The sequence below is a fragment of the Ursus maritimus genome, unplaced genomic scaffold, assembly GCF_017311325.1.
Source record: "Ursus maritimus isolate PB19 unplaced genomic scaffold, ASM1731132v1 scaffold_21, whole genome shotgun sequence".
NCBI lineage: Eukaryota > Metazoa > Chordata > Mammalia > Carnivora > Ursidae > Ursus > Ursus maritimus.
The window spans coordinates 6789343-6803484 of record NW_024424564.1 but is presented as its reverse complement, the minus strand read 5'-3'; the positions used below and the strand labels follow the sequence as shown (position 1 = coordinate 6803484).

At 41.6% G+C, this 14142-nt stretch overlaps 1 protein-coding gene across 1 annotated transcript in view; it reads right to left on the bottom strand.

Annotated features, from left to right (window-relative positions):
• Nucleotides 1-14142, bottom strand: part of SRGAP1 (SLIT-ROBO Rho GTPase activating protein 1) — a 259904-nt gene that overhangs the window by 52875 nt on the left and 192887 nt on the right. The window contains exons 9-10 of the mRNA XM_008684244.2: nucleotides 5197-5394; nucleotides 4622-4706 (exon numbers count right to left, since the gene is read on the bottom strand). Of these exons, the coding sequence (XP_008682466.1) occupies nucleotides 4622-4706; nucleotides 5197-5394 (283 nt within the window). The remainder of the gene's footprint in view (nucleotides 1-4621; nucleotides 4707-5196; nucleotides 5395-14142) is intronic.

Genomic DNA, 14142 nt, shown 5'->3' with positions numbered 1-14142 from the left:
CTGGATAATGAAGGTTAATCACTTTCAAGTGATTCAATGATAAAGACACTAATAACTCCTTAGAAACAAAATGTTTTTCAATAAGTTTGAAGTTTTGCTACTTTTGTTAAAATATCCCAAGCAAAGATTCTCTAGATTTAGAAGAAGATCATATATTAGATGGCTTAAAATCACTTTGTTCCATCCATCCATGGTTAATAGTATGAGATAAAAAATTAAAAACCTATAAAAGATACATTTTGATTAATGAGCCCAGAGCAAGCTCCACAAGACCTATCATTCATAGTATAACTGCCACCACATCCACTGTCTTGTTCAGCTAATAGTACTGACTGTGCCTCAACTGATGAATGAGGTTTTATTTTTTAATCAGTATCATCATTAATAGATCAATAACACACAAGCTTAGAAGAATCTGCTTCCCAGAGAAATGTGAAAGCTTCCAGTGGTTTGAGGATTAGATTTCAATCACATTCTTTGGAAGGCTATTTAATTATTAAAAACAACAGACAATTTCTTCCCTCACCCCCCTCCCCATCCCACAATATAAGCCATTTGGAGGAAAAAATGACCCGCGACCCAGGATTATCTTGTTCTTGCTACAAACACCTACTTTGAGGACTCCAATCATTTCACTCGAGAATTAAGAAGTGAATTATTTTTCACACTCAAATGTATTTTATCACCATAGACTAAAAGGGAAAACCAAAATACAGTGTGGTGGCAATCTGAGATTAAAAAAAAAACAATAGATGAAATATTTAAAATGTGTACAGCTCAAACTGGACGGAGGCACCCGGAACTGGGTCCCCAGTGAATGACTGATAAGGACTCCAGCATTACTTCTCGTCCTTTTTTTTCCTTAAGAATACATTGCTTTTCTAAAAACCATAATTATTCACAGTCAGCTTCTCTTTTGAAAGTATGTTTGTACTTCTACTCAGAGACACAACGGATTCAATGAGGATAAGCCATTTCATTCCTTTGTCAGAAACCTTATGCCCGGTCTAGAAACAATCTAACATGGAACTCAGCTTTCCAGTGTCAGATTTTCTGTGTTTAAGGAGAACTGTACTGATATTTACACCCCCCCAACTCCAAATGTTGCACACAAAGAAGCCAGTGTGAACATGAAGGCTCCTTATGAAAAGAAAAAGAAACAATTTCAGTGCCTTAGTTCTACGGATATAGATCTCATTTACTGTGTTGATGTCACTTCTCCAAATTAAAAACAAATGACATCACAAAAGGATATAATGGTCTCGCTGAAGGATGATGAAGAAGGTGATGACTTTGGTCTTAACAACTCATTATGTATTTCTTTTTATTTCAGTTTTCAAAGATGTGGAATTCTGAATTTTGACAGTGCGCCTTTAAGAGCCCAATCTAGTTGCTTCACAATGTTGTAAATCAAAGGACTTACTGGGCCTCTGGTAGGCTGCCAAAAGCAAGCAGTAAGACAGGCCAAACACATGTCTGTAGTTACAGTTTCAGCTGTGTACAATCAACTGCTAAATCCCTGGGTTAGGCCCTATTTGTTTTACTACGAAGGCAGTTTTTTCAGCAGTGAGTCTACTGTATTTCAGAGATGTGATTTCTGTATAAGAAGTCAGGACTGTCCCCAAACACACCATCGAATCCTGTGCTACTAACCTTATTTCACCAAGCCCAGACTTGGATACCTTCATAAGGACTCACCATTGGATTGTCTCACTGTGGGACAGGCACCATTAACTCTCCTTTGGTTCAAGCCTATCAACTTGAACGGGGCTTGCATGGGGAGCCAGCGGGCTCACAACGGTCGAGCTAAAAGGCGGGGGCAGGCTCAGCCTCTCTCTGGGCAAAGCTGGCAGCGTGAAGCCCCGGCAGTGACCAACGAGCGGTGTGCTGCCAAGCCTGCACGTGGGGCAGGGCTGGGGAGCAGGAAGGCCTACAGCGCGTGGTTAGAGGCTAGTGTGTCTGATGCCCCTGGATGGGAACCAGCCAGTTTCTGAATAAATCCAATCTGGTGGAGGCCTGGTATCCCTGAACCCAGCTTGCGTCACTATGATACTGGAACCCAGTGAAAGAAATTCCAAGATAAAGAAATCCTGGCTCAGAGTTCACAAGGTACAATACAGCTTTACACAGCAGAGCAGCTAACGATGGAATGTGGCATATGGATTCGGTAAGTTGGCTAAAACAGAGCCCTATCCAATAATGCCATGTAAAATAATATGAACCGCGGGGGCTTTCTCTCCAGGAGACATCAGGGAATCTATGTAGAATGAGTATCATAAAAGTTTCAGCATGTGACCCCAAGCGAATTAACACATGTGTTTGCACGCATGCCAAGAATGAATTCACCCACTACTTAAGTGCCTCCAACTCACGATTTCTAAAGTGGTATCCATTCCTGTAGGGAAGGACTCTGTGCTTCTAAGCATTCGTCAAAACACTTAACGATAATTTATGCTTTGGGACTGGCGACTGACCTTGGGGGCATCACTGAAATATCAGACATTTTGTGGTAGGTGGAAAAAAATGATCTTACATGATACTATGAAGGAAAAAAAAGAAAAAAATGGGGACACGATTGCTGAGGTAAGACAACTATTCAAAGAAAAAGAAAAGAAAAAAATGCTTTTTTAAAAAAGTTCTAACCATGGGCGCCTGGGTGGCACAGCGGTTGGGCGTCTGCCTTCGGCTCAGGGCGTGATCCCGGCGTGATGGGATCGAGCCCCACATCAGGCTCCTCTGCTGTGAGCCTGCTTCTTCCTCTCCCACTCCCCCTGCTTGTGTTCCCTCTCTCGCTGGCTATCTCTCTCTCTGTCAAATAAATAAATAAAATCTTTAAAAAAAAAAAAGTTCTAACCTCCATTATAGAAGAGTTGAAAGCCTTGCACAGGGCTACCCTTCACTGAGATTTCCCAACTGTTAACATTTTGCCACACTGGCCTTATTTCCTTCTCTCTCCCTCTCTCTTTCTATATCTTTGCTCCTGAATCGATTGAAAGTAACTTGCAGATATTATGATATTTAGCAAACATTTCTTTTTTTTAAATTCAATTTTGATTTTCATTTTCTTAATATCGTCACTTTTTTATTTATTTGACAGAGAGAGAGAGAGAGAGAGGACAAGCAGGGGGAGGGGCAGGCAAAGGGGGAAGCAGGCTCCCCACTGGGCAGGGAGCCCTACGACATGGGCTGGATCACAGGACCCGGGGATCACCACCTGAGCTAAAGGCAGACGCTTCACTGACTGAGCCACCCAGGTGTCCCTTAGCAAACATTTCTTAAGAATAGGAATCTTCGTTTTCATAATCATACCACCACTGTCATATCTTAGAAAATGAACTCAATAATGTCATTTAATATACAGTCTATATTTAAACTTCCCCAATTGTCCTTAAAATGCCTTTTGTAACTTTTGCTTTTTTGATTCAAAATCTAATGAAAGTTCACAGATTGTCTTTGGTTATTTTATTTCTTAAGACACTTTCTAGTAGTTTAAATGTTAATTCTTCTTCTAAATGAAATCAGCCTTTTATCTTAGAATCTGGCATGCTAACTATAATACATGGAGCCTTAGGTCATGATGACCTTTCTCCTAGTGCTCATTCCCTGAGGATAATGTGTCCTTTGGAGGAAACCAGGAGATAAAGTGATGACAAAACCTGCCTTGTCAGTAGGAAGGTTCTAGAATGGTAGGGTGCAAGAGTTTAGGTCAAAGAACAGCAACCTCTTTTTGGCCTGAGTTACACACCTCCATCCCCTCATTTCCCACTCCCATCTGTATTCTCTTTCACTTTTTATAACTTCTGGCAAGATCTAGTGGGAATAAAAGATAAAGTTACAGACTATGAGGACCTTAAAACAGGGACTTTGCTTGTATTTATTTTTTTCCTTTTAAATTTCAAGAAGATGAAAAGAGAAACAGTAACATTTACACAGTCCCTTTTGCCTATAATCCTTTTTTCCCCATCGTTTTTCCCATTTGTAAAAACGGGGAAAGTGACAGCCCAGTTCAATATGTAGTTTAGAACAATGCCTAGTCCTATAGAAGTGACAGCTATTCTTATTTTTGTTATTATTATTATTAGCTACAGCAGTATACTTCATTAGATTTTTTTTTCTTCAAGGAAAATCAATGTCCACAGAAAGAAAGAAAAAAAAAAAGTCACCCAGACTGGTTTAACTGGTTCCTAGAGTCCACAGTGGCATTAGAGGTGACAACAAATACTGGCCCACTGAAACAAAGGGGGTGGAGCTGGAAGGGTGGACAGGTCCCAGAGGGTAAGGAAGAAGTGGCTGGGTGGTCAGCAGGTGGGGGCAGGTGCAGCTCTGCCCAGTCTTCTCCCTTTAGGAGCACCAGGTATTGGGAGCACCAGGCTGGGCAGAGTGTTCCTCAGGAGCTCTGTGGGGGCTTCTCAGCCCTCCCCAGATTTCACTATTCTTCCTCAAGGTTAGCACCGAGCTTATAAGGAACTTGATTATTATAGTTACAGCAAAAGCCCAGTCTAAACAATCAGTGTTCTCTGCTTCTTGAAACACAAATCCGCAACTCACACTCTTCGTGGACTAGCTACGTGACACAATACAAAATCCATGTCATCCTCCCCGTCTGCTTCAAATAACTGACCTTCTCCAAGGGTCCTCTGCAGCAAGTCATGTTTGGCTTGAAGTTTTGTGATGAGATTACTACCTTCCAAATATTCTCTGAGTTTCTGCAAAAGGAAAGATTCATTTTTAACTTAAAAAAATATGTATTTCATGTCAAGGAACTTCCCACGGGATATCTAAAATCCAGCCACTTCTATCTGCTAGAGCCTGGATCCTTGCCACTCCACGTGCGGTCTGATGCAGACCAGCATTATCTGCCATCATCTGGGAACCTAGCAGGGAGGCAGACTCCCAGGTCCCTCCTTCCCCAGACCTACTAAAATCAGAACCGTGTGTTAGCAAGCTCTCCTGGTGACATGTCTGGGTGTTAAAGATTAAAAGTGGTCTGAGAGCAGTCCTTTTTAAATCTGAGGAACTTTTACGGAAGTCCTAACTCCTAACTCCTATCGCTGACCAACAGAATCGGGAACTCCAAGGGCAGTCAGGAGTCCGTATTTTAATGAAGAACCATGTGATTCCCACCCAACTCTAGACGCTGTGTTTGGGGACCCCAGATCTGAGCTCCAAAGGTGGCTGGGGAAGCAACAGACACACCATGAAGTAGAACTGCTCCGTCTCCTGCTGGTTTGCTCTTCTCTTGGCGATGCTGGGCTTACTCAGGTAGGTCTCGGAGACTGTGGACTTCACAGATTCCGTGGAGCGGCTGTGCTGGAAGCATTCAGAGACATCGTAGTCCTCGATGGTGACCATATCTTGTATGGTCTGCAAGGTGGCTTCGGTCGTTTTCTTAACCTGGGGACAGGAACACATTTCTCATGTTACCACATGATTTCGTGAATCCCACACTCAGTGAGAATCTGTTCCATCAGGCAGAGGTGAAGACACAGGCCCTGCCCCAAGAAGAGGAGAGAGAGATAGGTAAACAGCATCCACCATCACCAATATAAAGAGAGGCTTTCTTCAAAATCATTCTCAAGAGGATATTTCTGTGTATTTGGATCCCTACAAATCTCATGTATCACTGGGTACTCTCTCAATTACATTTTTGAAAGTAACCTTTTTAAAAATGGGAAGTTAAACTACACACAAAAAATACACATACCATGAGTGTATTGCTTGATGAATGATCAGAGTGAACACACTTATGTGACCACCACTCAGATCAAGAAGTATAGTACATTACAAATATCCTTGTGCTTCTCCCAACTACCACACACCCCTTTCTCCTCCTCAAAGGTAGCCATTATCCTGATGTCTAACATCACGTATTAGTTTTAGCCTTTTTGTGCTTCACATACATGGAATCCTACAGCATGTATGATTTTTGTCTTGCTTCTGTTGTTCAACTTTATGTAGTAAGATTTATTCATTTCTCGAAGAGTATAGTATTTCATTGCTGAATGCTAAATATTCATTGTAGGAATACATCATAATTCATCCCTTTTACTGTTGATAGATGACTTGTTTCTAGTTTTGGGCCATTGAGAATAATATTGCTATGAATACATGTCTAGCATACATGGACAGAATTGCTGCTTATAAGGTTTGCCAGATTGTTTTCCAAAATTACTGTTCTGATTTGTATTCCCACTAGCACAGGAAGAGTTTCTGTTACTCCACATCAAGAGTCGGTATTCTCAGTTTTTAAAATTCAAACCATTGTGTTGGGTGTGTAGTGGTATCTTATTGTGGCTTTAATATGCATTTCTCTAATGCCTGAGATTGAGCTCATTACAATACGTTTAAGATAATTTGGATTTCCTCTCTTGGAAATACTTTGTGTAAATCTCTTGCTCAATTTTCCACTGGGTTAGGAGTCTTTTTCTTACTTATTTGTAGATATGGATATGAGTCTTTTGTTAGTTATATGCTGCAAATATCTTTTCCCACTCAGCTCTGGCTTTTCCTTCTACTATCTAGATGAACTGCCTCTAATTTTAATGTAATCAATTTACCAGTCCCTTCCTATATAATTGGTATTTTGTGTCCTATTTAAGAAATACTTTCCTATCTCAGAACCATAAAGATACTATTCTTTGTTATCTTCTAGGAGCTTTTTAATTTATTCTGTACATTTATCTTGCACAATTAGGTCATACTTTACCTTTACTTATTGGTCTAGTGTAAATCGACAGCTTTATTCTTTTCCCAATGTATAGAATCTAGAGCACCCTAACTTCATTTACTTCTCCTTATTTATACACTATTTTATAATGTATTATAATAGGATATGTATGTAAATATTAACATATACTTAAATATATCAGTTGTTATAGTCAGTATTCATTTAGCTTTATCCATATATTAGTTACATTATTTGACCTCCTTTCCTTATATTTTTAAGAGTAACTCCTGCCTTTAGAAATTCCTTTTAACATGAGTCCACTGGTGGTGAACTCTTTTTTTGTTGACTAGGAAATTTATGAAAGATATTTTCATTTATGAAAGATATTTCTCCTGGTTGGCAGTTTGTTTTCTTTCAATACACTGAAGATGATCACTGTATTTTCTTGCTTCTATGTTCCTGTTGAATGAGAAGTTTGCTCTGAGTCTATTGTTACTTTGCTTGCTTCTCCAGCTGCTTTTAAAGTTTCTTACATTAAAAAAAAATTATTTATTTGAGAGAGAGAGCAGAGCAGGGGGGAGGGGCTGAGGGAGGAGAAACCGACAACCTGCTGAGCAGGGAGCCTGATGTGGGCTGATCCCAGGACCCCGGAATCATGACCCGTGTTAAAGGCACTGAGTTGAAGGCAGCTGCTCAACCAACTGAGCCACTCAGGTGCCCCTGAAGTTTTCTACAGTTTCACCATGATGTGTTTATGTAAGGATTTACAAACATATATTCTACCTGGATTTTTTTGGACTTCTTAAAATGTGTGATATTTTTCATAAATTCTAATAAATTTTCAGCTTTTATCTCTGCAAATATTGTCTCCTTTTCTATTGTTTTCCTTTTTGGGAGTTTAATTAGTATGCTAAACATCATTGTGTTCTCTATATCTCTTACCCTTCTCTTCGTATTTTTTTTAAAGATTTTTATTTATTTGAAAGAGAGCAAGTGTGTGCACGAGTGGAGGGGGAGGGGCAGAGGGAGAGGGACAAGCAGACTCCCCGCTGAGCAGGGAGCCCAATGTGGAGCTCAATCCCAGTACCCTGAGATAATGATGTGAGCTGAAGTCAGATACTTAACTGACTGAGCTACCCAGGCACCCCTGTTTGTATTTTCTATCCTTTTGTTTTTCCATGCTGCATTTGGATTATTTTCTTCTGATTTGTCCTCCACTTTGATAATTCACTCTTCAGCTGTGTTGAATCTGAAGTTAAAACCATCCACTGATTTGTTAACTTGGGGCACTGTAGTTTTAGAATCTTTTAGAATCTCTCTGTGGTACACTTTCAAATCTGGTATTTCACTGGTTATAGGTTATGGTTCCCTACTGAAATCTAGGCTTGGCTTTTATCTCCTTGAACACGGTAAGTAGCTCTTTTACAGTTCATTTCTGATAATCTCAATATTTGGAGTTCCTGTAGGTATCTCTCTGTGATTTGATGTCTGTTTGCTGGACATTTTGGTAGAATTATTTGAAGTCTAGGGTGAGACTACCATCTTCTAGAGAGAATGTCTACTCATTTTTCCAAGCTGATTGGGGTGCTAATAGCTCAGAATCACCAGGTTTTATTTCTGTTCAAAATATTTGATGCTCTTCATTTTGGGAACATATGGTTCTCTGTGCCATGGACTTTAGGCTTGGCCAGACACCTTGTTCAGGACAGTGAAATGTGAAATAATCAGCTGAGTGACTCAGTTCACTATTACAGGAAGCAGAAATAGCTTCAATTACTCTTTTGTTTTAATCAACAAAATACTGTTGAGGGAAGAAGTAATGGCAATCAGTATTAGTTCTGACGCTAAAAGAGGTCACGTGATAAAATAAAAAAAGCACAAAGAAATTTAACAGACTTAGTCATTATTGCTGGGCATGTGCACAATGCAAAGGAGAGATATTACTGGGAAAAAGCATATTAAAGGTTATTTAAGAAAACAATACTGTAAGTGGTTACTTTAAGGAAGTCATGATTACATATTTATAGGCTGAATGAAAAGACTCAGAACCCCAGAGGTGACATCAGCAAGATGGCAAAATAGGAGGTTCCCCTGCACATATTCCTCCATGCCCCGCTGCGACAGTAATCTGGCAGCCATCGATGGACAAAAGTGCACTTGTGGGAGCTTTGGGATCCCGGTAAGAACTTGTAAAACCTTGGTGGAGCCCAGGGCTGAGGCGGACCAATTTGAGAAAGCAGGCCTAGGCCCAGGTGGGAAGCTTGCCAACCCTGGTCCTGGCTACTGACCCAGAAATAGCCAGGTCCCCCTGGGGACTCCGTTACAGTCTTATCTGGCCTTGGTCTTGTCACCAGAAGTAGCTGCCAAGGGACCCAGGAGGAGCCACATCTAATCATGCTTCAAGTAATAGGCCTGCTGACCTTGGTCCTAGCTGTGGACCGTGCAGCAGCCCATGCTGTAGTTCCACTCCGTCTCAGCCCTGGTCATGGAGCAGTCTTCCACGTACAGTGACTTGCTAGAAGGCATGTTTCTCAGTCTATCTGCAGATCTTACAGTGGCCCTGTAACCTGGCCCCAGGTGGGAGACATGTCTGTCTGTGCTCCTGGAGGTTGGCCTGCATACCGTGGTCCTGGCTATGCACCCTGAAGTGGACCTGGGACTCCACTGGTGCCTTCAGCTGGGGTGCAGAGCCAGTCCTACCTGTTAGGAACCTGTTCAGCCCACAGACTGTAGAGCCAGCAGCAGCCATGTGATTCCTGTCATTGTCAACAAAACCGTTTTTTTTTTTTTTCCTTTTCTCAACTTTTTTCTCCGAAGCAAGAGTGCCATGGTTAAATTTGGAATTGTCAGAAAGAATAAAGGATGTGACAGAAAACACCAGACAGGATGGCTGGGACTACATACTATCCCATGGGATGTTCTCGACGAAGAATAACACCAGCTTCTGACACACAAGTCATGTTAATAAGCCACAGGGAGGGAATATAATGAGGCAACTACGAAACAGCTAATATGAGGCTTGTGATGACTGCCTATTAGCAGCAGGAAAACGCAGTTAGCTTTGGTAGGAGAGGCCAAAAACGTGACAAGGAATATGAAAAAACCTGAAGAATGTACAGCACTGGAGGAGTGCCGAGGTGGCCGGGACTCTGAGATGAGAGTGAAAATGAACGACAGAGAAGAGGTGACTTTTGTGGGCTGCTGCAGCCTGGCTCTTTTGCCTTTGTACTCACGGGACATTACAGTCCTTGGAGAAACAAAACAGTTGTTTTGATTTTATTCTCTAAACACACTGTATTAGTTTCCCAGGGCGGCCGTCACAAAGTACCACAGGCTGGGGGCTTCGACAACGGCAGTTTATTGTCCTGCAGGTCAAAAGTCTGAGGTCGCGGTGCCGGCAGGTCTGGCTCCTTCCCAGCGCCGTGTGAGGGAAGGTCTGCTCCCGGCTTGCCTGCCTCCTGGGCTTGCAGATGATCACCTTGTATCTCTTCACACGGCCTTCTCTCTCTGCTTGTGTGTGCAAATTTTCTCTTTTTATAAGGACACCGATCACACTGGATGAAGGCCCACTCTAATGACCTCCCTTTAATTACCTCTGTGAAGACCCTTGTCTTCAAATAAAGTCATACTCTAAAGTACGGGGGTTAGTACTTCAACATGTCAATTTTGGGGGAACGCAATCCTACCTCTAACACACACATTATTTTAGGACACTGTGCCCGGCACATTACACAGGCCTATTCATCCTTTAAGACTCATCCATCCATCCATGAAGATGACCCCCAGCTCTGCCTTCCCGTCCCCACCGGTCTATTTACTTCTTGCCACGACTGACCTGGGAGGCACTGCGATGGAGCCCTGTATCACTTCAGATGTGTTAAACTTTACCAGAAAGAGGCCAGACACACATGCACACACACAGAGGGACTGGATTAACACCGTAGGTAACCAGTCTGGGTATGGAAACTTACTGGCAGCACAGGCCACAGAAGGCAGGAGCAGCGCCGTGGCCTTCCCTCGCTCCTGGTACGGATGCCAGTGTCCTTGCCCGTCCTGGGTAATGAGGACAATGATGCCAACTCCATCTCTCACAAGCACCTACCACACTGTTCGGAGGGCTATGCTGTCCATCTATGGGGGGAGCAACCTCAGCTTAGAGACAGCTTATTAACGTTTGTATCTCTGGTCAGTAGCACAGTGCCTGGGACACAGCGGATTATCCAAAAGGTCCACTGAAGGAATGGTAGAGGGTTGAAGTCATCCTCCTTTCAAATCCACAGATGTCGAAGAAGCATTCGGCACGCGCCGACAACATGGGCTTTCTTTGCTGACAGCCATCCTGAGTTTCACCATTCTATTCAGGCTGCCCTATCCCGTGACTCACTTTAGACCCTTTCTAGAAACTCTCCTCGCCCTGCTTGGTATTCTTCTGGATCCAGTTGCTTCCTTCAGGGAGTTAAAGCTTATTTGAAACTGTATATATACACACACACATACATATCATACACACTGCTTCTAAAAATACGGGTTTTTAAAAAAATGTTTTTGTGAGACGGTTGATCCCTGTTTTCAATTTTGGTCAAGATAATGCTATCATTTGACGGATAAATGGCAGTTATCTTTCACTTGGGCTCCTACTGCTAACCTCATCAATAGAAGGTTACAGGCAAGTAAGAAATACTTAAACAAAAAATACTTAAATAAGCAAAAATGAAGTTGAAGCCACAGAGAATATCAAAAATGGTAATTATAGTTAGGTAATTATCAAGCTCCACATCTTATACCAAAGTCTTAGAAGAATCTGACAATAGCCCCTAAGGGTTTGATCACTGATTTCCATGACTTGGCATTGTGCTGCAGTCAGTGCTTAGTATGGGATGTTTTTGGGGGAAGTGTGATTTTTCTACCCGAGGTAGGAGGTATAACCAAAATCTCTCTTACTCCCCCTCAATTACCCAGGCCATGAAAATTGCTTCAAATGTTTACATAAAATCTTGTTCATTATGGTTGAAAATATCCTGTGTAAGGAATATATTTTTGGAATAGTCTGTGAATTACTCCCTAGTAAATTGTCGGTGAAAGATTTTAAGTAAAGCGAGGAAAATTTATAAGGGGCTGTCAGTTCATTAAACAGTGTTGCAAATTAATGGAAGACTCACAGGCTCCTCTCTTTTCCATTCCCTTCAGTGGGATAAATCTCTAACTTAAGAGAAACTCATTTTAAACATGAGGTTTAGTCATGGCATGGAAGTGACCCGCTTATGAAAACTCTATTTTCTGGGCCAAATGATCTGACAATGGGGCAAACTACTTAAAACTAAGGCTGTACTAAAAATATGAAAAGCATAATTGCTCTACTTAGACAATTCCTTCTTCTTTTCTTTGGCTGTGTCTAGATAAAGGGCAGAAAGAGGAGCTTTAAGAAAAGGGAAGTGCAGTCTATGGGGAATTACTCCAGAGCTAGCTTGGAAAGAAAGGAGCAAAGGGAATGACCCCCACGCTGAAATCCCTGTAACAGAGATTAAAAGTGAACTTGAAGAATGTGTGCAAGACCGTGTAACATTAGATGGGAGAATACTTAAGAGTGCGAAAGGTATCAATGATTATTTAGATACAGGTTGCTTTGGAAGTGTTGTCTTTAAGAGTAATGTTTACTAATGTTTCAAATAAAAAATTAAACTTTGAGGGGCGCCTGAGTGGCGCAGTCGTTAAGCGTCTGCCTTCAGCTTGGGGCGTGATCCTGGGGTCCTGGGATCGAGCCCCACATCAGGCTCCTCCACTGGGAGCCTGCTTCTTCCTCTCCCACCCCCCTGCTTGTGTTCCCTCTCTCGCTGGCTGTCTCTCTCTGTCTAATAAATAAAATCTTAAAAAAAAAAAGTTAAACTTTGAAGTAAGAAAATGAAAACAAAAAAATGGGAAAAAAGTTGTGTGGGCAGCAGGCTCTGCTCTAATTCTATGTGTACAACCCACAGTGGGCACTAATAAATATTTGCTGGCGGGCTGACAGGAGGTTGAAATCATTAGGATTGAGGCACCGAAGCAAACGTGCAGCATCCTGAAACTGGAAGGTCATTTTAAAAGGCCTAACAGGCAAATGTGAAGTTGTGAAGAGACAACAATCCATTATAAATCTGTATCCACCCCAAATTCAATGAAGCCCTTCTCGAAACTTCATTTAGCTTTTACTACGTGTGAGTATACTGAGGCCATTTCACAAATGCTTACCGCTCTCTTTGTTCTAAGGCCAGTGCTGCAAACTCAAATATCTTCCAGGGCCAAGGATGTAGTGAAAATAAGGCAAGTGGGCCAAGTGGGGAGCATGGCACACTGGAAGGACATGTTCTGTGTCTAAAGGGAGCATCTCAGCTCCAGCCAGTTACTGTACTGCAGAAATGCAGGTCTAGTATGATCAGACTTTCTAATTGTTTAGAAACTGGAAACAGATATTCTAATTCTTAAATGACAGCAACTCATTTTTAAAAATCAAGCACTGTAGAGCAAACAAAATTTGTCCATGGCCTGTAGGCTCTTTGTATGGAAATTTCCATCTAGAAAGGCTTCCTACAGTCTCAAATAGTGCCCATTATTTGTAGTCTTTTAAGATTTGGTGACAAGGCTCATGTTCTCTTTAGCTGCAGTGTCCACGCTTTTTGTAAACTTGGATAAAATTCTCTTTCAACTTTTACCTTTTCACTGGGCAGTCATAATTATTTTTAGTTAACTGAACTCTTTCCAGTGAATTTTGGACTTTGTGTGTATCTGTTTGTGCAGAGGCAGAGAATTACGTGTTTCTTTACTTGTATATTTTGGTTTGAGAGCAATGTGTCAATTTTCTGACCTTTATCAGTGGAGGACCAGAGGCAAATTCTTTATTTATGGTGGAGAAAAGTGCTATAAAGGACTCCAAATCAGCAGTGATTGCTATTTTGCTCCAAAGTTAGTCCCTTATTTTTTGCATTATATAAATGACTTGTTATAGTCTGGCTCTCATGCAAGACACATGCAAACTGTGACATTCATCTCTGTACTCCCCACACCTGGCAAAATATGTGGAACGCAGAAGTTGATGAACAAATATTTATTGTACCGAAATGAACTGACTCACAGTGTCAAAATCCCTTAAGCTGGCTCTCAAAGTCTCTTGTCATCTGACTTCAGCTTCACCTTTGGCTTATCCTCAAGAACCTGGATGATGACCAAATTCCTCTGGGAAACCAAGATTCTTCCAAGGCATTTTGAAATATACGGAAGCAACTTTTCCTCCTTCTCTATCAATGGAAATCTACTGATTGTCAAAAATCCAATTTAACTCTTCCTTTCATTGGAGATCCCATTCCATGACAGTGCAGCTTCATTTGTCCTACATCTGGCCGATCATAAACCCCCCGTCACGCTCACTGGAAACAACAGGACAATCGAATTCACTTGTTTCTATGACAGATGCTTTTAACCCTCAGAAAGCACTGACTACCACT